The sequence below is a fragment of the Balaenoptera borealis genome (assembly GCF_965194805.1).
Source record: "Balaenoptera borealis genome assembly, chromosome: 16".
NCBI classification, from domain to species: Eukaryota; Metazoa; Chordata; class Mammalia; order Artiodactyla; family Balaenopteridae; genus Balaenoptera; species Balaenoptera borealis.
Window position 1 is genome coordinate 50,357,812 of NC_138872.1, and position 21,643 is coordinate 50,379,454.

At 55.5% G+C, this 21,643-nt stretch overlaps 1 protein-coding gene across 9 annotated transcripts in view; it reads left to right on the plus strand.

The window, feature by feature from the left end:
- Nucleotides 1-21,643, plus strand: part of RAB11FIP3 (RAB11 family interacting protein 3) — an 80,922-nt gene that overhangs the window by 52,745 nt on the left and 6,534 nt on the right. For 2 of the 9 annotated variants that reach the window (XM_082361536.1, XM_082361537.1), the window contains exons 4-10: nucleotides 5,030-5,187; nucleotides 9,135-9,284; nucleotides 12,135-12,269; nucleotides 15,473-15,508; nucleotides 15,957-15,992; nucleotides 19,180-19,273; nucleotides 20,116-20,219. In XM_082361536.1, coding sequence (XP_082217662.1) covers nucleotides 5,030-5,187; nucleotides 9,135-9,284; nucleotides 12,135-12,269; nucleotides 15,473-15,508; nucleotides 15,957-15,992; nucleotides 19,180-19,273; nucleotides 20,116-20,219 — 713 coding nt within the window. The remainder of the gene's footprint in view (nucleotides 1-5,029; nucleotides 5,188-9,134; nucleotides 9,285-12,134; nucleotides 12,270-15,472; nucleotides 15,509-15,956; nucleotides 15,993-19,179; nucleotides 19,274-20,115; nucleotides 20,220-21,643) is intronic. The other 7 variants (XM_082361538.1, XM_082361539.1, XM_082361541.1 and 4 more) reach the window with 5 other exon arrangements.

Below are 21,643 nucleotides of genomic sequence, written 5' to 3' on the forward strand. Positions count from 1 at the left end.
CTTCCATTTGTTATAAAGGGTGAACCAATGTCGATACACTGTTACTAACTGAAGGCCATAGTTTACATTAGGGCTCACTCTTGGTGGTGTACATTCTGTGGGTTTGGATGAATTCATGACATGTATCTACCGTTGCAGTTTCGCTGCCTTAAAAATCCTCTTTGCTCCCCAGATTCGTCCCTTCCTCCCACTAGCACCTGGCAACCTCTGATCTTTTACTGTCTCCATCGTTTTGCTTTTTCACAATGTCATAGAGCTGGTTAGAATCATACAGTGTTGGGCCTTAAAAGTTCCTCCGTGTGTTTTTATGCTTTTCAAGGTTTTTATTTTTTATTTTATTTACTTATTTATTTTTTTAAATGTATTTATTTTTATTTATTTATTATTTTTGGCTGTGTTGGGTCTTCATTGCTGCGTGCGGGCTTTCTCTAGTTGCAGCGAGCAGGGGCTACTCTTCGTTGTAGTGCGTGGGCTTCTCCTTGTGGTGGCTTCTCTTGTTGTGGAGCACCGGCTCTAGGCACGCGGGCTCAGCAGTTGTGGCTCACGGGCTCTAGAGCGCAGGCTTAGTTGTTGTGGCACACGGCTTAGTTGCTCCGCGGGCTTAGTTGCTTCCCGGACCAGGGCTCGAACCCGTGTCCCCTGCATTGGCAGGCAGATTCTTAACCACTGCACCACCAGGGAAGCCCCGTTTTCAAGGTTTTTATATGTAATTTTGAGGGGAGTGGAATTAGGTGCTATACAGAAACTTGTAGAAAGCTGGTTTTTTTTGTTTTTTTTTTTAGATTGATTGATTGATTGATTGATTGCTATGTTGGGTCTTCGTTTCTGTGCGAGGGCTTTCTCTAGTTGTGGCAAGCGGGGGCCACTCTTCATCGCGGTGCGTGGGCCTCTCACTGTCGTGGCCTCTCTTGTTGTGGAGCACAGGCTCCAGACGCGCAGGCTCAGTAGTTGTGGCTCACGGGCCTAGTTGCTCCGTGGCATGTGGGATCTTCCCAGACCAGGATGCGAACCCGTGTCCCCTGCATTAGCAGGCAGATTCTCAACCACTGCGCCACCAGGGAAGCCCTAGAAAGCTGTTTTTAAAAAAACTTTTGAATCGTGTAATCCCAGTAAGTCCCATAACAATATGAGTGAAGATTATGTGTATTATATCCAATACCACATCTGGAGACCCTCTGCTGGCGATCTTCAGAGATAAATAAGCCTTTTGTTGAACATTTTCTGTCTGGGCACACGGCGGTGCTGGTCAGGGTGCACTCTGCAGTACCACTTGGTGGACTGCTGCTCCCGAGTCCTTTCCTGCTGGGAACGCTTTGGGGGACCCGTGGCTTCCGGTGTTTGACTGAGCATCCCTTTGGCCCCAGCTTGTAGGAGAGCTCCTAGGAGAAAGTTTTTATTTTTTTCATTTTAAAAAAAATTTTTGGCCTCACCACATGGCTTGTGGGATCTTAGTTCCCTGACTAGGGATTGAACCTGGGCCCTCGGCAGTGAAAGCACGGAGTCCTAACCACTGGACATCCAGGGAATTCCCCAGGAGAAAGTTTCTGATTCTTTTCTCCCCAGGAGAAAGTGGCGATTCTGAGAAGGGGAAGGGCGGGGCGGTGAATGAGGGTTGTCCCTGACGTTCTGGGGATGAGAAGGTGGTTCCGGGTCTGAGAGTCTGATCGAGGTGGAGGGCGGACTGGCAGAGGACCTGATGCCCGCGGGGACGAGTGCATGTCAGGACTTCTAGAGGGACGATGGGAAAGTCGCAGAGAGCAGGCGCCAGCGGAATGATAAGCGTGGTCTCTGCTGTGCCTTCTCCGGCCTTCCCTTCTCCTCCAACTCTTGGCCTTAATAAGATGATGGTGAAATAGGTCTTTTGTTCAAACTCTTATCAGAAAGCTTAGAAAATCAAGAACAAAAGCTGCTCTGTTTTGAGATCTGACTGTTAAAAACCCAGCAAGCACTTCCTGAACTTTGCCCCCCTTGCCAGCTAGTGCAGTGGGTTTAATGGAGCATGTCTGGGAGCGGGTTAAACTCCTTCCGAGACAGTGATGTACCTTCAGGTGGACACACAGGTTTTGCAGAACCTCAGCACGATGGGCAAATAGAAGGCCGCTGGAAGCTGACGACCGGTCTGGACAGAGTCCCCGGCACTCCAATTCCATGGGAAGGCTGTCTCCACGAGCGCGCCCTTCCTGGAGCTGGTGTGAGGAGCCAGGCCCTGGCCAGGCTGGCATCTGAGGGTAAGAGGAGGCTGGACACTGGCCACGGTCTGCCCGGCAGCTTGTTCCCCTTGGAGGGACCATGACCAGACAGCGAGGGCCCCAGGCAGGCCTGGGCACCCTCGAGCCCCTCACTGATGGCCGTGAGCACGGGCTTCCTTGTCCACCCGCTGGCCCAGCGTTTGTTAACCGGTGAGGAAACACAGCCAAGCTTTCTAAAGTGCACTTTGATTTCCACATGAGCTTATCCTAACGTGTAATTTGTAATCATTTTTAAGTTGGCGGCATAGACGGTGGGCTGGCAAAGCGAGGTCCTGTCTGGCAGCACATGGGGGCCGCTGGGGTGCCTCTCTGAGCCCTCGGTGTTCCTCCAGTGGACCACGCTCACAGACAGTTTTCTGCCCTCTTGAAAGGCAGGTGTTCGCCCGCCTGCCCTAGAAAACTATCTGGCTTGCTGAAATTTATTCAGGACAGCCTGGACTTCAGGGGGTGAGCAGGTGGGCAGTGTCTGTGAAACGAGCTGGCCCCGTCCTCCTGGTCCCCTCGGCCCTCCCTGGGCCTTGCCCTGGGTCCTCTTGGAGCCTCTGGGCCTCCTGCCCCTGGGGCTGCTCTGTGTGCCCCCGGGGCTGCTCTGTGTGCCCCCGGGGCCGGGCTTGCTTTAGGAATGAGGATGGAAGGTGGGCGTGTCTGCTTGCGAGGTGTGGGCACAGTCGGGTTTGCATGGCATCTGCCTCGTCCTGCATTGTGGGGAATTACTTCCACCCTGAACCGTCCTCCAGGCCCCAGGGAGGGTTCCGGCTGCAGCCCGGCCTCAGCGGCATGACTGCGGGTGAGGTCAACAGGCCTGAGCTCCGGGCCTCCCCTGGCACCGAGCTGGCCGTCACTTCTGCGCACCCCGCTGCCTGCGAGGACCTGGGGCCACACTGGCCAGAGGAGCCTCTGCTGGAAGTGGTGGTGGTCGGCTGTCTAAACGCTGACCTCAAGAATCATGTTCTGTCCCCTACAGGAAGCCATCTCTGAGGCCCCCAGTCCAAGTCTGGGGTGTGTGGGCCCCGCCTGCTTCCAGCTCGAGGGCAAGCAGAGGGGAGGGGAGGGCTCCGGGCAGCTGTCCCTCGGCCCAGGAGCAGCGGGCCCAGCCTCGCACATGGCGGAGCCTGCCTGGCTCGGACAGTGTCCCTACCTGCAGGCTGAGCCCAGAGCTACCTGCTTGGTGGTGGGGAGAAAGAGTGGGGGCCTCTTGAAGGGATTTCCTGATTTCAGATTTTGAAGTGAACGCTCTTTGTGAATTACTTAGTTGCCTGAGATTCCAAGGAATATGGGGTTTTCCCTTGGAAATAAGGAGCATCATGGAATGCCTGCAGTAGGTACCTCGGGTGCCTTCCCTGCTTCATTCTGTCCTATGTGCAGGAGGCAGGGGTTGCACCACCTATGACACGTGAGCCCCCGGCTTTCAGGCTCTATTCTCGCACCTGCCTGTGTGATCTCTAAGTCTTGAGTGGTTGCGACCTCTTGAGATCAGCATTGCAGCCCCTGATCTACAAATGAGGCAGCACAGCTCGGATGCTCGAGAGCCCGGGCTGGGGTCACACAGTGGACGGCAGACCGAGGATGGGCCCTGGGTCTCCATTGGGCGCAGGCACGGAGACAGCCATCAGGGGCCCTCTTGCCTCCCTCACCCCATCCTCATCTTGTGGCACCAGAGCCCGAGGACAAAGTGCACCGTCTCCAGTTGCTTCTCTGAATTCTTGTTTGCAAATTGTTAACCTCAGACTCTTTCGAGCATGAAAGGTTGGCTATTTCTCCTAACCAATGAAGTTGCCCTTCAGTTAAAGCTGAGATTGTAAATTGAAAATGGCCTGTTTAATGGTTCTTCAGTTTTAAGTTCATTTGGACAGTCCACAAATATCTACTGTCTGCTGTGCGCCCAGCCCTGTGCTCGGTGCTGGGTCCACAAGAGTAAAAACAAAGATGTGTTTAGTGGGAAAGTATACATTTTTAAAATTAATTAATTAATTAGTTTATTTTTGGCTGTGTTGGGTCTTTGTTGCTGCGTGCGGGCTTTCTCTAGTTGCAGAGAGCAGGGGCTACTCCTCGTTGCAGTGTGCGGGCTTCTCATGCGGTGGCTTCTTTTTGTTGCGGAGCACGGGAGGACTCTAGGCGCGTGGGCTTCAGTAGTTGTGGCACTTGGGCTCAGTAGCTGTGGCTCATGGGCTCTAGAACGCAGGCTCAGTAGTTGTGGCGCATGGGCTTAGTTGCTCTGTGGCATGTGGGATCTTCCCGGACCAGGGATCGAACCCGCGTCCCCTGCATTGGCAGGCGGATTCTTAACCACTGCGCCACCAGGAAGTCCGGGAAAGTAGACATTTAACTAGCAAACATAATTGGTCAAATAATTGATGAATTCGTATTTTGAGGTTAGACCACGTAATTGAATTTCAAAGCAATAGCTTGCACGTACATAGCAGATACTGATGGGGACTTTTAAAAAGACATAGTCTTACATTATTGAACATTAGTTCCTGGGGTAGAATTCATTCCAGTGCTGGAAAGCCACAAAACGGGCTGTTCTGGCATGTATCCTGTGATGTTGGGATACTTTGTGTCCGTTTTAGGCATATTTCTATAACTAAGTTTAAAAATCACTCCAGTCATTTTTTCTGCTCTTGAACGTGTGCCTATTTTTCATTTTTTAAAATACTGAAGTGTTTTGTAACCTACTGTTTCTGCTTAGAAGTACAGGAGGGACATCTCCCACGTGCAAGCTCCTCCTCCACGGGGTCCTTTCCCGGGCCCCGGGACTGACTCTTGGCTCTCTCTCCTAGGCCAACGAGGTGACAGACAGCGCATACATGGGCTCCGAGAGCACCTACAGTGAGTGTGAGACCTTCACGGATGAGGACACAGGCACTCTGGTGCCCCCCGAATGCCTGGACGCCACGGAGGAGCCCAGCCACGGCGCCCTGCTGCTGCTCCCGGGCAGGTCTGTTCCCATCTACATGGCCCGGGGCTGATGGCAGATGGATTCATGGGGTGGTTCATGTCGGGTGATCCAGAGGGGAGTGTGAGCCTGTGGAGGGCTGCGGTCCTGGGAAGAGCCTGCACCCAGCTGACCCTGCAGCCTCTGTCAGGAGGTGCTCCTCTGTACAGATAGGAATCCTAGGAGACAACGTTCGCTTAGTCTTTTGGATTTTGTCATCACAATTCTTATGACCCAGGGCGAGACACACTTCAAACGTCTTCATCTTTATGGCACCCTGACTCCATGCGTTTGAGGACAGTGAGGGGAAAGGGCCGGCTCAGAGAGGCCAGGTGCCAGGTGGCCCATGTGGGCCCAGGTGACGGCTGGCGGTTCTGCCCTCGGCTCCCTGGGATGCCTTGAAACTGGAATTTTGCTTATTGTATTTCGTTGTGTTTCTTGTTTGGCCCCTGCAGAGTTTGTGTTTTTCCTCTCTAATTGAAGAAGGCATGCCTGTCCCAGGCGCCAGCCCTCCCGCCGCCCCCCCCCCCCCCACCAGCTCCTTCCCTGGTACCCTGGCTTCTGGTTTGTTCCTCACTCAAGGGTCATCACACAGTGTGTATCCTTTCTCCGCCTGGCTTCTCCCACTTGGTATCATGGCTGTGAGGTTTATCCATGTCTGTGTGCACCGTTGTGAGTGGTTTATTCTGGTTATTATTGAGTGTTCCACTGTGTGAATGCCCACAGCTTCTTAATTTCCTGTCAGTGGGCATTGGGGCATTGGGTTTGCTCACAGTTTTGGTTTCATGAATAAAGCTGCTGCATATAAGCATCACGTCTTTCGGTGGCCGGGTTTGTTCCTCGGTGGCGTAGGGCGCACCTGGGGCACAGGCTCCTCTGTAGGAGTTACTGCAGGTCAGACACTTACGGGTGGGGTTTGGTAGCTCCCTGCCTGCCAGCCGCCTGCGGGTTCCAGCTGCTCTCCATTCTCGCAGCGCCTGGCATCCTCCGCTTCTTCACGCCCGTTGTCCGAGGGCACGCAGAGCAGGTGGTCCTCACTTGGGTTTCCCAGGTGCCTGACGGGGGCAGTGCCTTTCTTGCACTGGCTGCCCACGTGGAGACCCTCTCCTGTGCGGTGCCTGTTCCAGGCTTTCGCCCCTTTGTTGATTGCAGGACTCTGCAAGCTTTTCCGTAGAGGCCAGATAGTAAACAGGCTCGTGGCCTGATGGTCCCAGCACTGCTTCTCAGCTCTGCGTCGGCTGCCTCTGCGGATACAGGCGGTGGGTGGATCTGGCCTCCCCGGGTCCCGTGGGCCGTCTTTTCCTCCGTCTTCAATTGTGGGAGCTCTTCCTCCGTCTCAGGGGACTCCTTTGTCCCGGGTGTGTTGCAGGCATCTTTTTCCCCCTCTGCAGGTCATCTTCTCACTTCCTTGGGGTGTCTGAGAACAGACGTTTTTAATTCTACTGTAGTCCAGTGTATCTGTTTGTCTTTTGTGGTTGGCACGTCTGTGTTCTGCTTCAGAGGTCTCTGCTTACTCTACATCACTGTGACGTTTACTTCTGCTTTTCTTTAAAAGCTTTATTGTTTTGCCTTTGTTTTCAGCTCTTTCATCTCCCCGTAAGGGAGTTTTTGTGCATGGTGTGAGGCAGGGGTCATTTTACCTGTATAGATGTCCATCAGCTCAGGCTCGGTTTTGAAGCTCCCTCCTTCCTCACTGCCCCACAAGGTGGCCGAGTGCATGGGCTGTGCTGGACGCCCTGCTTGGCCCTGTGTGCCCTGCGCAGGTCAGCACCACTCAGTCCTTCTGCTCCAGGCTTGTCGCCCACCGGTCCTGCCGTTCGGCCATGTGCACCCTCCAGCCTCGTTCTACAAGGCTGCGTTGGCACCTTTGGCCTTCACATTTCCATGTGGATTTTATATAGATTTAGCTTGTTAGTCTCTGGAAAAAAGTACCTGCTGGGATTTGGATTGGGATTTTGCTGGATCTGTAGATTATTTGGGCAGAACCAACATCTTGTCCCTATGGGTCTCCCAGTCTTTGAACATAGTTTATTGCTCCATTTATTGGGGTCTTTCCTTGATTGCTGCGGTGTGGGGTGACCGTCTGGTGGGGAAGGGGGCATCGTGTGTGCACATTCGGCCACTGGGCTCTGTTGGGACTGAAGGAACACTTTCCAGGGCCACCAGGGGCCAAGCCCAGCGTGTGGAGATGGAGCCCGGAGTGGCTTGCAGTGACCAAGGAGGAAGGTGTGAGGGTAAAATACGTGGGGTTGGGGATGCCACATTCGCTGTAGCTTCCTGATCAGTACTTTTTTTTTTTTTTTTTAAAGAATTTATTTATTTATTTATTTATTTATTTATTTATTTATTGGCTGCATTGGGTCTTTGTTGTTGTGCGTGGGCTTTCTCTAGTTGTGGTGAGCGGGGGCTACTCTTTGTTGCGGTGCGCGGGCTTCTCATTGCAGTGGCTTCTCTTGTTGCAGAGCACGGGCTCTAGGCGCACGGGCTTCAGTAGCTGTGGCTCAAAGGCTCTAGAGCGCAGGCTCTGGCGCATGGGCTTAGTTGCTCCGCGGCATGTGGGATCTTCCCGGACCAGGGCTTGAACCCATGTCCCCTGCATTGGCAGGCGGATTCTTAACCACTGCGCCACCAGGGAAGCCCCTGATCAGTATTTTTTTAAGGTAATAAGGTAAGTTCTTTTAAATTTTTAAAAATATTTATTTATTTATTTGGTTGCACTGGATCTTAGTTGTGGCTTGTGGGCTCCTTAGTTGTGGCTCACGGGGTCCTTAGTTGTGGCACGTGGACTCTTAGTTGCGGCATGCATGTGGGATCTAGTTCCCTGACCAGGGATTGAACCTGGGCCCCCTGTATTGGGAGTGTGGAATCTTAACCGCTGCACGACCAGGGAAGTCCCTAAGTTCTTTTAATTAAATTCAATTTGGGTCAAGTAATCAAAGTTGAAGTGTCAAATCTGGGAAACCATTATGAGGGCTTAGTTTTTCTCTGGAAGTTTCTAGGCTCTGGGCTGTTTTGCTGCTTAAGCAGTGACTTGCCCTTAGGATTTGTTGAAGTCATGTTGGTGTCAAATGAGAAAATCTTGAATTGCCGCGAGGATGCCGATTGTAATCTAAAGCCACCCGTTTTCTGTCGATGCGGTGCGTGACAGCTGCGTGGTCTGCCCTGGGTCCCCAGCACCAAGCGCGCATCCCCTCTGACATGAGGACAGGCGCTGGGCTCCTCGCCGCCCACGAGCGTCCACGTCCGGCACGTGGAGGCTGTGCATGGTCCCTCTCACTTTGGGGGCAGCTTCTTCTCCCGGGGTCTGGGCACATGGATCCACGAAGCAGCTCATCTACAGAAACAGAAAGCAGCGTAGCGTGAAATGGTGTCTGTCGGAAGGAATCATTTCTTCCTGTCTCTGTGTGAGAAGGCAGTCAGACTCGGACATGCTCTTCAGAGAGCCGTCGGACGTCCCGAGACCATTGGGGTCAGGTGCCTCGGGGAGCTTGCGCTGTGTGTCGTGCGACTGTGGGTCTGGGCAGCGGACAGAGACTGGCCCCTCCTGACTACCAGGCCTGCCCCTTTGAGGGGGCAGCTCCTGCACCTGCTCACAGGATCTCGGGGGGTGGGGGGGTCCGTGGTGAGGTGGTGGCCCGGCCCCGGGGCAGGGAGCACCTGCCATGTGCCCGGGGTGCAGCGAACACCAGATTCAAAGGCTTATTATGACACAAGGACATAGATAATGTGAAGATCTTGTTTTGGAAGTGATGATTTTGGGTATGTTGGGCCAAGTGAAGTACATTGTTAAAGTGTATTTCACCTGCGCATTTACCTTCCCTAGTGCGGCTGTTAGAACACGAACTCACACGTGTGGTCACCGCACGTTTCTGCTGGAGGCTCAGGTCACGTCCGTGGCTCTGGGGTGCCCGCAGCCCATGTCGGCAGCTGACACTAGTTTGCCTCTGCAGGTCCCACCTGCACAGCCAGTCGGTCGTCACGGTGATAGGAGGCGAGGAGCATTTCGAGGACTATGGTGAGGGCAGTGAGACGGAGCTGTCCCCAGAGACCCTCTGCAACGGGGAGCATGGCTGCAGAGACCCCGTCTTCCTCACCCCCAGGTAACAACCCTGCACCAGGGCCCTGTCTCTTCACGTTCTCTTCTGTTAAGGGGGAGGGTCCCCTTTTGGTTCACAGAGAACTTGTTTTATACACTGTAATATAATTGAACAATGCCACAGTCAAAATTTTAAGATTTCTATTGGGATAACAGCTGGCTGTGGTTCCTCTCATCGGTTATGGTCCCAGTCACTCCCCGTTTATGGGGCCTCAGCCGAGTCCCAGGGCACGGAGCTGGGGCTGGGAAACTCGGCTTTACGGGTTTCACAGTGCTGTTTGTGGATCACATTGTGGTTTGCAGTGAGCTTGAGGGAGGCTGTGTGTGTGTGAGAGAGTGTGTGAGTGTGTGAGTGTCAGAGAGTGTGTGTGAGAGAGTGTGTGTGAGTGTGTGTGTGTGAGTGTTGACACCCTGCTCAGCAATCTCAGTCTTGCTGTGCAGGTGGACCTCGTCCTGCACTTCCCTTTGTGTTTTTAACTCACTGAAGGCCTGTGGAAGCCCTGCATCATTTTTCCAAAGCCATTGCTTGCACCGTGTCTCTGTGTCACATTATGGTAATTCTAACAATATTTCAGACTTTCATTATGATTGTTTGTTGTGGGAATCTGTGATCAGCAATCCTTGATGTGACTGTTGCAAAAGGATTACAGGGCTTCCCTGGTGGCACAGCGGTTAAGAATCCACCTGCCAGGGGCTTCCCTGGTGGCGCAGTGGTTGAGAATCTGCCTGCCAATGCAGGGGACACGGGTTCGAGGCCTGGTCTGGGAAGATCCCACATGCCGCGGAGCAACTAGGCCCGTGAGGCACAATTACTGAGCCTGCACATCTGGAGTCTGTGCTCCGCAACAAGAGGGGCCGTGATAATGAGAGGCTCGCGCACCGCGATGAAGAGTGGCCCCCACTTGCCGCAACTAGAGAAAGCCCTCACACAGAAACGAAGACCCAACACAGCCATAAATAAATAAATAAATAAATAAAAATTTTTAAAAAAAGAATAAAGATGTTAATCTGAAAAAAAAAAAAAAAGAATCCACCTGCCAGTGCAGGGGACACAGGTTCAAGCCCTGGTCTGGGAAGATCCCACATGCCGTGGAGCAACTAAGCCCGTGCGCCACAACTACTGAGCCTGCGCTCTAGAGCCCACGAGCCACAACTTCTGAAGCCTGCGTGCCTAGAGCCCATGCTCTGCAACAAGAGAAGCCACCACAACTAGAGAAAGCCCATGCACAGCAACAAAGACCCAATGCAGCCAAAAATAAATAAATAAATAAATTTATTTTAAAAAAGAAACAGAAAGAGCTCCTCTCCCCAACAGGGAGCAGCCGTCTACTTAAAAAAAAAAAAAAAAAAAAAAAAAAAAAAGATTACAGCTCCCTGAAGGCCTAGATGCTGGTGAGCATTTTTTAGGAATAAAGTATTTTTTAGTTAAGGTATGCATGCACATGGATTTTTTCTTTTCTTTTTCAATTTTTAATATTTTAATTTTTGGCTGTGCCATGTGGCTTGCGGGATCTTAGTTCCCTGACCAGAGGGCGAACTCGTGTCCCCTGCGGTGGAAGTGCAGAGTCCTAACCGCCAGGGAATTCCCTACGTTGTTTTTTTAGATGTGATACTTTTACACACTTATTGGACTACAGTATAGTGTAAACGTCACTTTTACATGCACTGGAAACCAAAAACTTCACATGACTCACTTTATTGCAACACTCACTTTATTGCGACAGGCTGCAGGTGAACCCGCAGTATCTCTGAGGTCTGCCTGCACAGTGTTATCATCTGTGGTGTCCTCGGACCTTATTCCTCTTGTAGGTGAAAGTTTGTGCCCTTCAACTGGCCTCTGAGGGAGGTTTAACATCACAAATGGCTCTTCGGATTCATTTTCTTATGAATCCCCAAACTCTCTGGAAAATTCCGGCTTTGAATAAACTCAACTGTGGCATCTAAAGGGCAGGACCTTCGCTCAGAGAGCTGGCTCCTGCCCGGCTCTCCTGCCTCTTCGGGCTGCAGGAGGCCCTAGGAGAAAGTACCCACCCTCGTATCCAGGTCAGGGGATGTGCCGGCCCCTCGGGGAGACCCTGGCCTGGTCGGACAGCCTGCACATGTCAGTCACCTCTCCCTTCTGCCCCCAGTTCTGGAAATTCTCCAGCTGTGCCAACAGCAGAGGCCGAGGGCCTGGGCGGGGGCCAAGCCAGGAGGGCTGCCTGACGTGCTCCCAGTGGTGCTGCCCCGAGGGCCAGGCTGTGGCCCCACGGGACGTGTGTCTCCCCATTTTGGTGATCTCTCCATTTGTTCCGTGTCTCCGTCCCTCATCCCATGTCCGCAGGGTTACTTCTGCGCTACGACTGATGTCTCACTTTAACTTTTCTGTAGCCTGGGGTCCTAATGCCCCCAAGACGTGGCTGCCGTTACCAGTGCCCTGAAAGCCCACTGAGATTAGGTCGCGGCACGGCTAACGGAATTATGAGTTTTTAATGAAAGTCGTCCACCCATAGTTCTTGGTTCTGGTGGTTCTTAGACAGTTACTGACATGGTTATAGAAAAGGAAGTAAGACGCCCCCTGGCCGTGTGTGTTGCTCTCGCGCTGACGTGTTTCTGACAAAGGAGGATGCAGTGTGTCCAGTCATTTACTTCTTGGCAAAGCAGGGTTCTTGTTTTACAACGAAGCCGCGGGGCTGCACCTGCGTCCTCTGAGAGCCTGACCAGGAAGGTGCCCCCAACCACTGCGCCGGGCGTTGCGGGTCCCGGAGGTGGTGCCGAGGGTGACAGAGGCCTCCGCGTCATCCGCCTGACAGCTCACCCCGTGCAGCCACCCGGTCCTTGCTCTCTCCTGAAGCCACACCTCTCGTCCCTCCAGCGCTGACCCGCTTGCCGCCAAGCTGCACAGCATCCTCACGGATGAGGCTTTTGAGTTTTACTGTAGCCAGTGCCACAAACAAATCAACCGCCTTGAGGATCTTTCTGCTCGCCTGAACGATCTTGAAAAGAATAGGTAACCTGTGCGGTGCCTGGCCTGCTCTCTGTCCCAGGGGAGGCAGACTCCGCCTGCCCGCAGCCGCCCCCACTTCCCTGGCCCAGGTGCCACTCCCTGTGCCCGGCCCACTCCGGGGGCTTCCTCCAGAGGCCGGGCAGGTGTGCGGACAGCAGACTCTTCTCCGGCCCCTGCCCTGCATGTGCTGTTCCTGGTCTGGTGCCCCGTGTGCATGCTGCGGTCCAGTCCCCTGCCTCTGCCCTGCCTGAGGACAGCCAGCGTGTGGGAGAAAGTCTGCTTTTAGAAAGATGTGCTTTCTCCGTTTTACTAAAAGATGTTTGAAGTTGAGAATCACAAGAAGCAGCACTGGGAAATCTAAAGTGAGAGTAGGTCTTCAGTGCAGACTTGTGAGCAGCTGTCAGAGGCGTCAGTTTGAATCGGGGTGAGCCCTGCCCTGAGCTGGTCTCCGGGAGGCTGTGCAGCCTCCGTCAGCGGCAGGGTCACTGGCTGCTCTGTCCCCAGAAGGGGCCGCTGGATCCACCATGCCTGCTGCTCTTCGCCTCTCCCTCTCCTCATCTCCTGGTTCCCTCTCCGCCCCCTGTACCCACCCCCAGTCAGAGAGAGTCCCAGGAGGAGGCACCTGGCTCCTCACAGCCTCACAGGCTCCAGCTGCAGGAAACATTTTGGGTGGTTTGCACATGCTGACGTGTCCGTTAGGCAGATTGTTGATTAGCGTGTTGTGTGGAGGAGAGATGGGCCCTCGTGCGGCGCACCCCACAGCCCCAGCCCAGCGGAGGGGGTGAGGGACTGCCAGGCGCTCTTGTGCGGGCAGCAAGGAAGGGGTGGGACGTGCCAACCAGTGCTGTGGGCTCCCAGGCAACCTCCTGGAGGAAGGGGCCTTGGACTGGTGGGAGTTGCATGGAAGGTGAACCATCCTAATGGTTTTGGCATGTACGCTTCCTCCCGGGCCTGCCATCTGCCCTTGGGGCTTGGCCTCGGCCGCTCAGTCTGCCTGGTGGGCCCTGCGACCGACAGCCAGTCATTCCCCGGTGCTGGTTCAGCCCTTCCTCCTGCACTTGTGCAGCTCAGAGCTCGGGCCAGGGTCCAGCCAGCACCTGGTCAGGTGAGGGATAGGGCGATTGGCAGCTTCAGAGGGGAGCTGGGGATGCCAGCAGCGCTGAGGAGAACTGGAGGTGCTCTTTGAGGGGCTTCCGGGGAGACCGGGGATTCCAGAGACCCGCCAGCCTCCCTTTACCCATCGTGTTCAGCCCAGTGCTCAGCGCTCCAGGATGGCCGCTCAGCCTGGCTGGGATGGTCATTTGTCCTTCCCGAGTGGGGACCTGTCGTCTCCGTATCTCAGCTCTCACCCTCCGAAGGTTCTTGATGTGGAAGTGATCTTTTCCCACATTGAGGACCTGCCCCAGGACGGCCATAGTCGCCTCTGCTAGGCTTTGTGGGGCAGAGAACAGACCGGGACGTGGCCGAGTCCAGCCAGCAAGTCCAGCGGGTCTCATGTCCAGTTTCAGCCACCTGTTCCCTAAGACAGGCACTAACAAGGGGGTTAATATGCCATCAGAACCCTCATTATAATCAGTCAGGAACTTTCCCCTACACACTCACTTAAGGAGATGTGAATTTTACCCATTGGTTTCCATGAAATTGCCTCAAAATAAATGTATTTGGTCATGCTTTGTGGTTGGTGAAAGGTGATTTAGTCCAAACCATATTCAGACAGCAGCTTTGACATCTGATATAATTTCTACCCATTGAACCTCAGAACATACATATTTTCCACATACCTGGGAGCCTCTGTAAAACAGTTCATTTTGTAGAAACTGAGAAGTCTGCTTTACCAAAGGTGCAAGTGATGCCAGCCCCTGGAGGGGGACAGTACACTGGACAGTGGTCTGTCCTTTCCTGTTGCTTCAGGATGAAATTAGACTTGTGTTAAATGTACAGCATCAGTCAGGGCCCAGTCAGAAGAGGGGACCACACAGTAACTTGAATAGGAAAGTTTAATAAAGAGAGTGACCACTGTAACGGGGGATTGGAGTAACGTGGCATTGGCTGGGAGGAGAGCTCAGGAGGAGACGGGGCAGCAGCTGTGAGGGAGGAGCAGCGGCTCACGCCCACCGGCTGCAGAGGGCGTAGCCGCACCTTCTAGAACTTGCCGAAGTCCACCCGCTGGCTTCTAGGAAAGCTGTTCGCTGGGAGGGGTCTCACCAGAGGGACTCCCACCACGGAACTGCCTGGGAGGTGTCAGGGGCAGCCGCCCAGGTGGGATTCGGGAATCTGGGGATCAGGGCCCAAGTTCAAACCCTGGTGCTGCCCAGGCAGCAGGGGCACCTGGAAGCAGGCCCTTTCCTGGGTCCCTGTCCAGCACCCTCTGCCGACGCAGCATCACAGGGGCCAGGAGCTGGTAGGCAGGACGAGCCTGGAGCAGAGAGGCAGTGCGTTGGTAATGGGTACAGTTGCTGGTGATGGGAACAGCGTGTCTCCCCAGACAGGGTTTCCTGCCCCAGCCTGAGGGGGTCACAGTAACTGACGGGGGTGTGTCTGTATGGCCGTGACACTGTTCTTGTTCTCATAGGTTGAAGCTAATAGTTTAGCAGTTAAATTGGGAAGCAAAACGAGGGGTACGGTAAGCTTGGCCCTTTTGCCACTGCAGGTGATCACGTCAGGCAGGCAACATGGGGCTGACTTTCCTGTCCTGAAACGGCGGCAGGAAAGCTTTGCGAGTCTCTGAGCAGCTGGGGTGGTAGAGGGTGAAATGTCAGTGCCAGAGTTAAAACCCATGACAGAGCTTTCCTGTACACATGGGCCCGTGTCACACCTTGTGTGGAGCCTCTGACGGCCGAGGCTTTGGAGGGCAGTGTGGCTCCAAAAGCACTTGGGACGTGCCGGTGGCCGATGGCTCGAACCCAGCATGGCCACCTGTGGGTCCAGGCGCTGGGGCCAGCCCCTGAACCGAGGCCCGGTTGTGACACCATCTGAAACTTCCTTGAGGGCTGGGACCAGGTGACAGGCCCCTGAGATTGTCCCCGTGCCCCTGAATGTTTTGCTGAGCAAGCCTTTCCGTGCATGGAGCTGGCCTCGGGAGCGGGTGCTGCATGCCTGCGGACGCGCCCCCGCCCCATATCTCTTTCGCCTGAGTTTCCTGCTTCCTCTTCATCCTCCCTGTCTGTTCTCTGACACCGTTTTCCTGTTTGTTTTGATTTCTGCAGTCCATCGAAGCGGCTCTCCAGCAAGAAGGTGGCAAGGTAGGAACCCTGGGTGCCCACTGAGGTGCTCTTCTGAAATGTGTCACTGGTCACAGTGCTTTAAAAACTTGTTTAGAAAATACTGTTTTCAAGGTATTTTTTAAAAAACTTCTGAAAGTTACTTCTCATGGTTTGGGATTGAAAATAGTTTGAGGGGACGGGTTGTAAAAAGAATTTCCAAAGCAGTAGATTTGGACCTGGGTTTGTGGCTGGGGGTCCGTGGTGAAAACTTTTGTCCTTCCTCCTGTTCAGTTGAGTCTTTCCCATGTGAGGGCTGTAGGCTAACCTGGTGGGGAGGGTCAGCGGGGGCCCTGATGCCACAGCCCGGGTCTGGGTCCACCTCCTTCAAGGGCTGCGTCCTTTCCACCCCTGCTGGCTCCCCAAGGTGAGGAGGAGGTGGAGGAGCTTCTAAAGAACAAGCGTTGGTGACCATTTCTTCATTTTTCAGTTTTGGGAGCTGCCCACTGGCTTCCTGCAGTGAGAGGTAACAGCACATGCGTTCACCCCTCCTGCCAGGCCCTCTCTAGGCTTGTAAGACGCCAGCAATCTTCACAGGAAGCCATGTGATGTGTTACTGGATTTCCTTTCTAAGATGAGTTGTTGCTTCTCCTGGAGGCAGTGCTTGCCTTTATGTTTTTATTTGCATCGTCTTCTGCCTCCACTGCCTGGCCCTGCCGCTGCCTGGATGGTTCCCCCAGAGCCCTAACCCTCTCCGCCCGTGCTGTGTGGGCTGCACAGCTGTGGCCCCGCGTGTCTCCCTGACACCGGGTCCTGGTGTCTGTTTCAGGTGCCGGATCATCTCACCCCCTGAGCCCCTTCTTCCGTTTTTTAATCTCCATTTTCTATCCAGCACGTCTTCTGGTAGCTTCTTGAGAAAAGACATGCCCAGGAAATAAATTTTTGAGCCCTTGTTGGATATTTTACTCCTGTGGTTTGGCTTGGGGTAGAATTCCAGATCAGAAGTGGTTTCCGTTTAGCCATTTTGAAGGCGTTGCTCATTATCCTCTAGTCCTGGCGCTGCTGCAGGACAGTCTAGTGCTTGCTGGTTTTTCTTTGTGACTGCTTTTCCCTTCTGGAAGCTTTTAAAAGATGTTCTCCCTGTCCCTGAAGCTCAGACATTTCAGGGCGAATCCTGTGCGTCCTTTCCGCCGTTAATTACGCTGGGTGGAGTGAGAGGCGTGGTTCCAGTCTGGAAGTGCCTGCCCTGAGCTCTGCGGGCCTCTCTGGAGCGCGATCCGCAGAGCCCTCCACCCCACCTACTGGTCCTGGAGCTCCTACCCCTGGAGCCCCTGCCCCCAGAGCCCCTGACGGCGGCCTCTCTGCTCTGGCTCCCCCACCCTTCTTTGAGCTCTGTCTCTCTTGCTAGAGGTCTCCCTCTGAGCGGGGTCCTGCTTGGCTGCCAACCTTCAGGTAGTTCACAGGCTGTGGTGCAGCCCGTTTGGAGGCCCGCAGTCCTGAGTCGGGCGCCTGGTGGGGGCCACCCCTCCCCCATCTGAGCTCCTCCCTGCTGCCCCTCAGGTGCCAGCTGCCTGGGCTCTCCTCCAGCGTCCGGCGCCCTGGACATCTCATCTCTGGTGCTGTCCTACTCTCCTGCTTCTGTCCCTGAGGATGTAAAACACTTGTTTTTCTTTTCCTATCATGTTAAGGGCTGAGGGTCCAGGGGAAGCAGAGGTGAATCCAAAGGCCCACCCTCCTCACTTGCTCTCTCCATCACCTGGGTCTTGGGAGCGTCCTAGTAATTCCAGACCATGCTTTGATCATAGTTTCAGCGTTACTTCCCTTCTCGCTCCACCTTTTACCCAAACAGCCTGCAGCTGGTGAGACTAAGGAAGCTGACTTGCCCTCCCTGCTCCCACACCAGGCACGTGGATGGACCTGGAGCCACCAGGGCCCCGCTCCTCGGCTTTTGGCCTCTGCGGCTGCTGCTCTGAGAATTCATCTTCCTTTGCAGATACCCATTGGTATAAAAAAGGCCAGCCTGCAGGTGTTTGTTGTTTACAAACAGGCATCGTCTGCATTCGGTGCACACACACTCACACACACGTGCACTTTGAATCTGCTGCTCTTCTGCCCTTAGAACTGCCACCAGCCTTCCAAGGAAACTCAAAATGCTTGCTGTCATTTCACTCTTGTGGCAGCATTTCAGCCCAGGCCTCTGACCTGGGTGTGTGCTCGCCTGGGTGCAGATGGCTCTGGAATCGGTGTGCCTGGGGACCCCACAGGGCGACAGCAGGTCTGGGGTCGGGTGACATTTAGGGTGCAGTCCCGTCCACCGGCCAGGCTTGACCTGATTCCCTTTGGGGTGGGTCAGGCATCCCCCCTCCCTTCTCCTGGTGGGTCTCCTGAGCCGGGATGGGCTTAAATAAACAAGCTCCCCACCCACCATGGGCGGAACCTTGGCCTTACCCTAAGGTGGCTACATGCTGTGGCCACACACCCCGACCCCAGATTCAGCCCTTGGAAAATGCCTGAACCCCTGGTCTGAGATCAGGATCGGGTGTCAGCCCCCAGGCTTTGGCCCCTCCTCAGGGTGGTCTCTGGGTCTGGGGTGGGCAGCTTCCTGCCCCAGGAGTGGCGTTAGGAGCTCACATTTGGGTCAAGGTCATGGATGTTAAGAGGAGTGATTAGATGGCAACTTGATGGTCTGTCCTCCCCTGGCCCTTGGGATTCAGCGCCCTCGGGGAATTGAGTGAAATCCACAGAAATGCGCTGATACGTACCCCCCAGGGCACAGTTGGGGGTTTGTGGTCTACAGGGATAAAGATGCCCTTCCTTTTTGTTCCCCTGAGAATGTTTCTGGAAAAGAAATGTAAGGAATGCGCAAGCTCAGTCAGTGCTGAAAAGGAAATAGAACTTCATATGTTTGGTAAAGAGACTGTACTTTTTTTTTTTTTTTTTTTTTTGGCCATGTGGCATGGCATGCGGGATCTTAGTTCCCCAACCTGGGAACGAACCCAGGCCCGCTGCAATGGAAGCACAGAGTCCTAACCACTGGACCACCAGGGAAGTCCTGAGAGTGTACTTTTTAACAGTGTTTTATTGAACTGGATCTGTGCTGTGTCCTTAGTTATGTGGCAGCCTGCAGATCCCCGTTCTGTAGCATAGTGAGGGTGCCTAGCTTCCTCAGGGTCACACAGCGCTGAGGCTCCTCCCGCATGTGTCAGAGCCAAGGGCCTGTGCCCTTTTCACGCTTGGCCCCCAGAGGCCCCGAGTGTGTCTTGCCGTGCCTGCCCCAGGAGGTGTGCTTGGAAGTCAGAGATGGAGAGGGCGTGGAAGTCATGGTGTGCCCACAGGTTGTGACCTTGAATTAATGTTTCACGGCTCGGGGGGTGGGGGGGTGGGGAGATGAGATTATTTCGTATCACCGAGAGGAGTGACGTCCTGTTTTATTGCCCAAGTTCAAAGTATCTTGGCCCAGTAGCTGGTAGGGAAGGAGGCCGGGCCCGTTGGGCTCCACAGACTATGGCCTGTTCACCCAGCCCTCGGTAGTGGTGTCCTGCCCGGAGTCCCCTTCGGTGGAGACCTGCCCGCCTGCTGCTGGGTTCTGCTTTCCAGACCGGCCTGGGGGTATTCATGTGTACAGCCCTGGCCGTGAAGTTGTTCCCCTTCTTTGCTCTCCTTGCTCTGCTGAAGGACCTTCTCTGGACAGGGCTGTTGTTTATTCTCGCCAGGCACCTGCATCAGTCAGGGGCCCTGACCATGGAGGCCCTGCAGGACCCTCCCCCAGACCCCGTGGAGGGCATGGAAGAGGACATTGCTGACAAGGTAGGCCCTGGATGCATGGCAGGGCTGGAGGGCCACGTGTGGACAACTCAGCGGCCTCGGGCGCAGGCCCCTGGTGGGTGTGTTGGGTGAGGTGTGCAGAGGGCACAGCGGGAGGTGGTGATGGCACCGTCGGGGCTGCGCCGTCCGCCAGCCCTGATGATCTCTGGCGGGTTTCCTCGGGTTGGCAGCCGTGGGGTGAACAGGAGAGGTGTCACATTGTCCATGGAGAGGTGCCGGCCAGGGAGGCGGGAGGGCCTGCAGCCTGCAGTGATCCTAGAGCCAGGACGGTGGAATCGGCCACTCCTGAGAGGTTGCCGGGGGCAGGGCAGCCTCCCCGTGGCCAAGGCCCCGGGGCTCCAGGAACAGCTCCAGGAAGTGCAGGGGCAGGGTGGCCACAGACCCCGCCCACCTTCTCTCCCACCTCCTTCTGTCCCCCTCGCCCACCTCCCCCTGCCCCCCACCTCCTGGACCTCTACAGCACCTCCAGCATCTCAGCTCTGCAGAGCCCTCCCCAGCTCTCTGGTCTGGCCGTCACGCCTCCCACCGCCTGGTGAGCGTGTCTGGCTCCAAACCCTGGGCCTTTCTGTCACTCGAGTCCCCAGCGTGAGCCGCCTCTGTGGGCTGTGTCTGGCAGAGCAGTGGCCCTGCCTGCGGCCCCTCAGCTCCTCTGCCTTTGAGGTTCGAGGGCACCGCGTGCTCCATGTCCTCACTGGTGCCCATGGGGCTGCGCTGCCTCGTTCACGGGGCGTGTCCAGCCTGGTGGGCGTGGCCTCCGGGACAGTCTGCGTAGGGCACACACTCTCCCGCCCCCTTGATTCTCAAACCACCATCTTGCTCCCCAGGTTGTCTTCCTGGAGAAGCGAGTGTCGGAGCTGGAAAAGGACACGGCTGCCAACGGGGAGCAGCACAGCCGGCTGAGGCAGGAGAACCTCCAGCTGGTGCACAGGTGAGCGCAGGCCTCTTAGTGCCTGTGGGGTGTGATCCACCCCCTGGTTGTTCTCCTCCCCTCAGGTTCTCTGAGCACCACCCTCCATCCAGCTGCTGGGGGCCAGCTCGCTGGATGATGTGGGGTGAGCAAGGCTCTCGCGGAGGGCTCTCCCCAGAGGAAAGGGTGAGGGAGGGACCTCTCAGGAGAAGCCGGGGCCGACACCCTGCCTGCAGAGTGCCCGGCTGGGATTCCCGGCTGGGGGTGTCTGGCGTGTGCCCCGCTTCCAAGACCCGTCCTGACCAAAGGCGCGCCCCCCACCCCACGCAGGCTTGCTTCCATCTCCGCATCTCCTGGACGAGGAAACCGAGGCAGCAAGTGGGGGCTCTGGGGCGGGGCCAGTGCCTCCAGAGCTCCCTGTGCTCGGGTACTTGACCCACCCTTGAAGCATGGGGTCCTCCTGGGGTGTAGCAGCGTGACTGAGCCCCACGTGGGAGCCGCGAGCTCTGAGTTAGAAATAACAGCCCTGTGGAAGTCGGTGTAAGGAGGGAGCAGGCGCTTCCCCATCTCTGGTTTTGCAGACTTTTCACAGCACATGGTGTGGTTTTCGGTGTTGGGAAGCCGGTCACGCTGTGTACCTCACCCCAGTTTGCATCGCTTCTCCTACAGAGGACAAGGGACTTGGCCCGTGTGCAGCCGGAGGCTTGGGGTCACAGACCCCTTTCAGGAGGTCCAGAGGCTGGGAGCACGGCATGTGGTCTGGGCGAAGCCTGGCCCTGGCGAACCCTCTGCAGCCCCGGACTCCTCGCCCTCCGAGCACTTGTACCAGCGCTGGACACGGGCCCCGAGGCTCCGGGGGACGCTGGCCTCCTGTTGTGGCTTCTCCTGGGCGAGATGGGCCTTCATGACCTGTCCTCCTGCTCTTGGAGGCTGGGAACCGGGATGTGCCATGTTGTCCTGGGCGCCTCGCCCGCTGCTATAACAGAGCAGCAGAAGCATGTTCTCCTGTGTGGTCGAGACCCTGGCTCGGGGGCCGCCCGCTTTCCTGCCCGTGGCCCTGCTGCAGAGCCAGGGGTGGGGTCAGCCCTGCTCGTGCGAGGGCTGGGGCTCCAGTGCTGCGTCTGCAGGGCATTCCTTACTCCCTCCCTGTCCTTGTCCAGGGAGATCTGGATGGGCCACCAGACTCCTTTCTCCAGCTGACCGGAGGTTCATCTCATCCAATGGGCATTTATCAGTTATCCACATATGTGGTGGAAAGTCCACACTTTGTGCCCCGCCTGGCCACCCAGCCCCGGGGCCTGTCATATCCACTTCCTGGGGCCGTTTCTGCCAGTGTTTGCCTAAGTTCCCCTCAAGCACACACTCCTGCTGCTGCTGCTTGGCGTTTCCCAGCCGCACTGACCCGCCGCACTGCTCTCCTTTCCCTCCATCCCAGGAGTTCCACC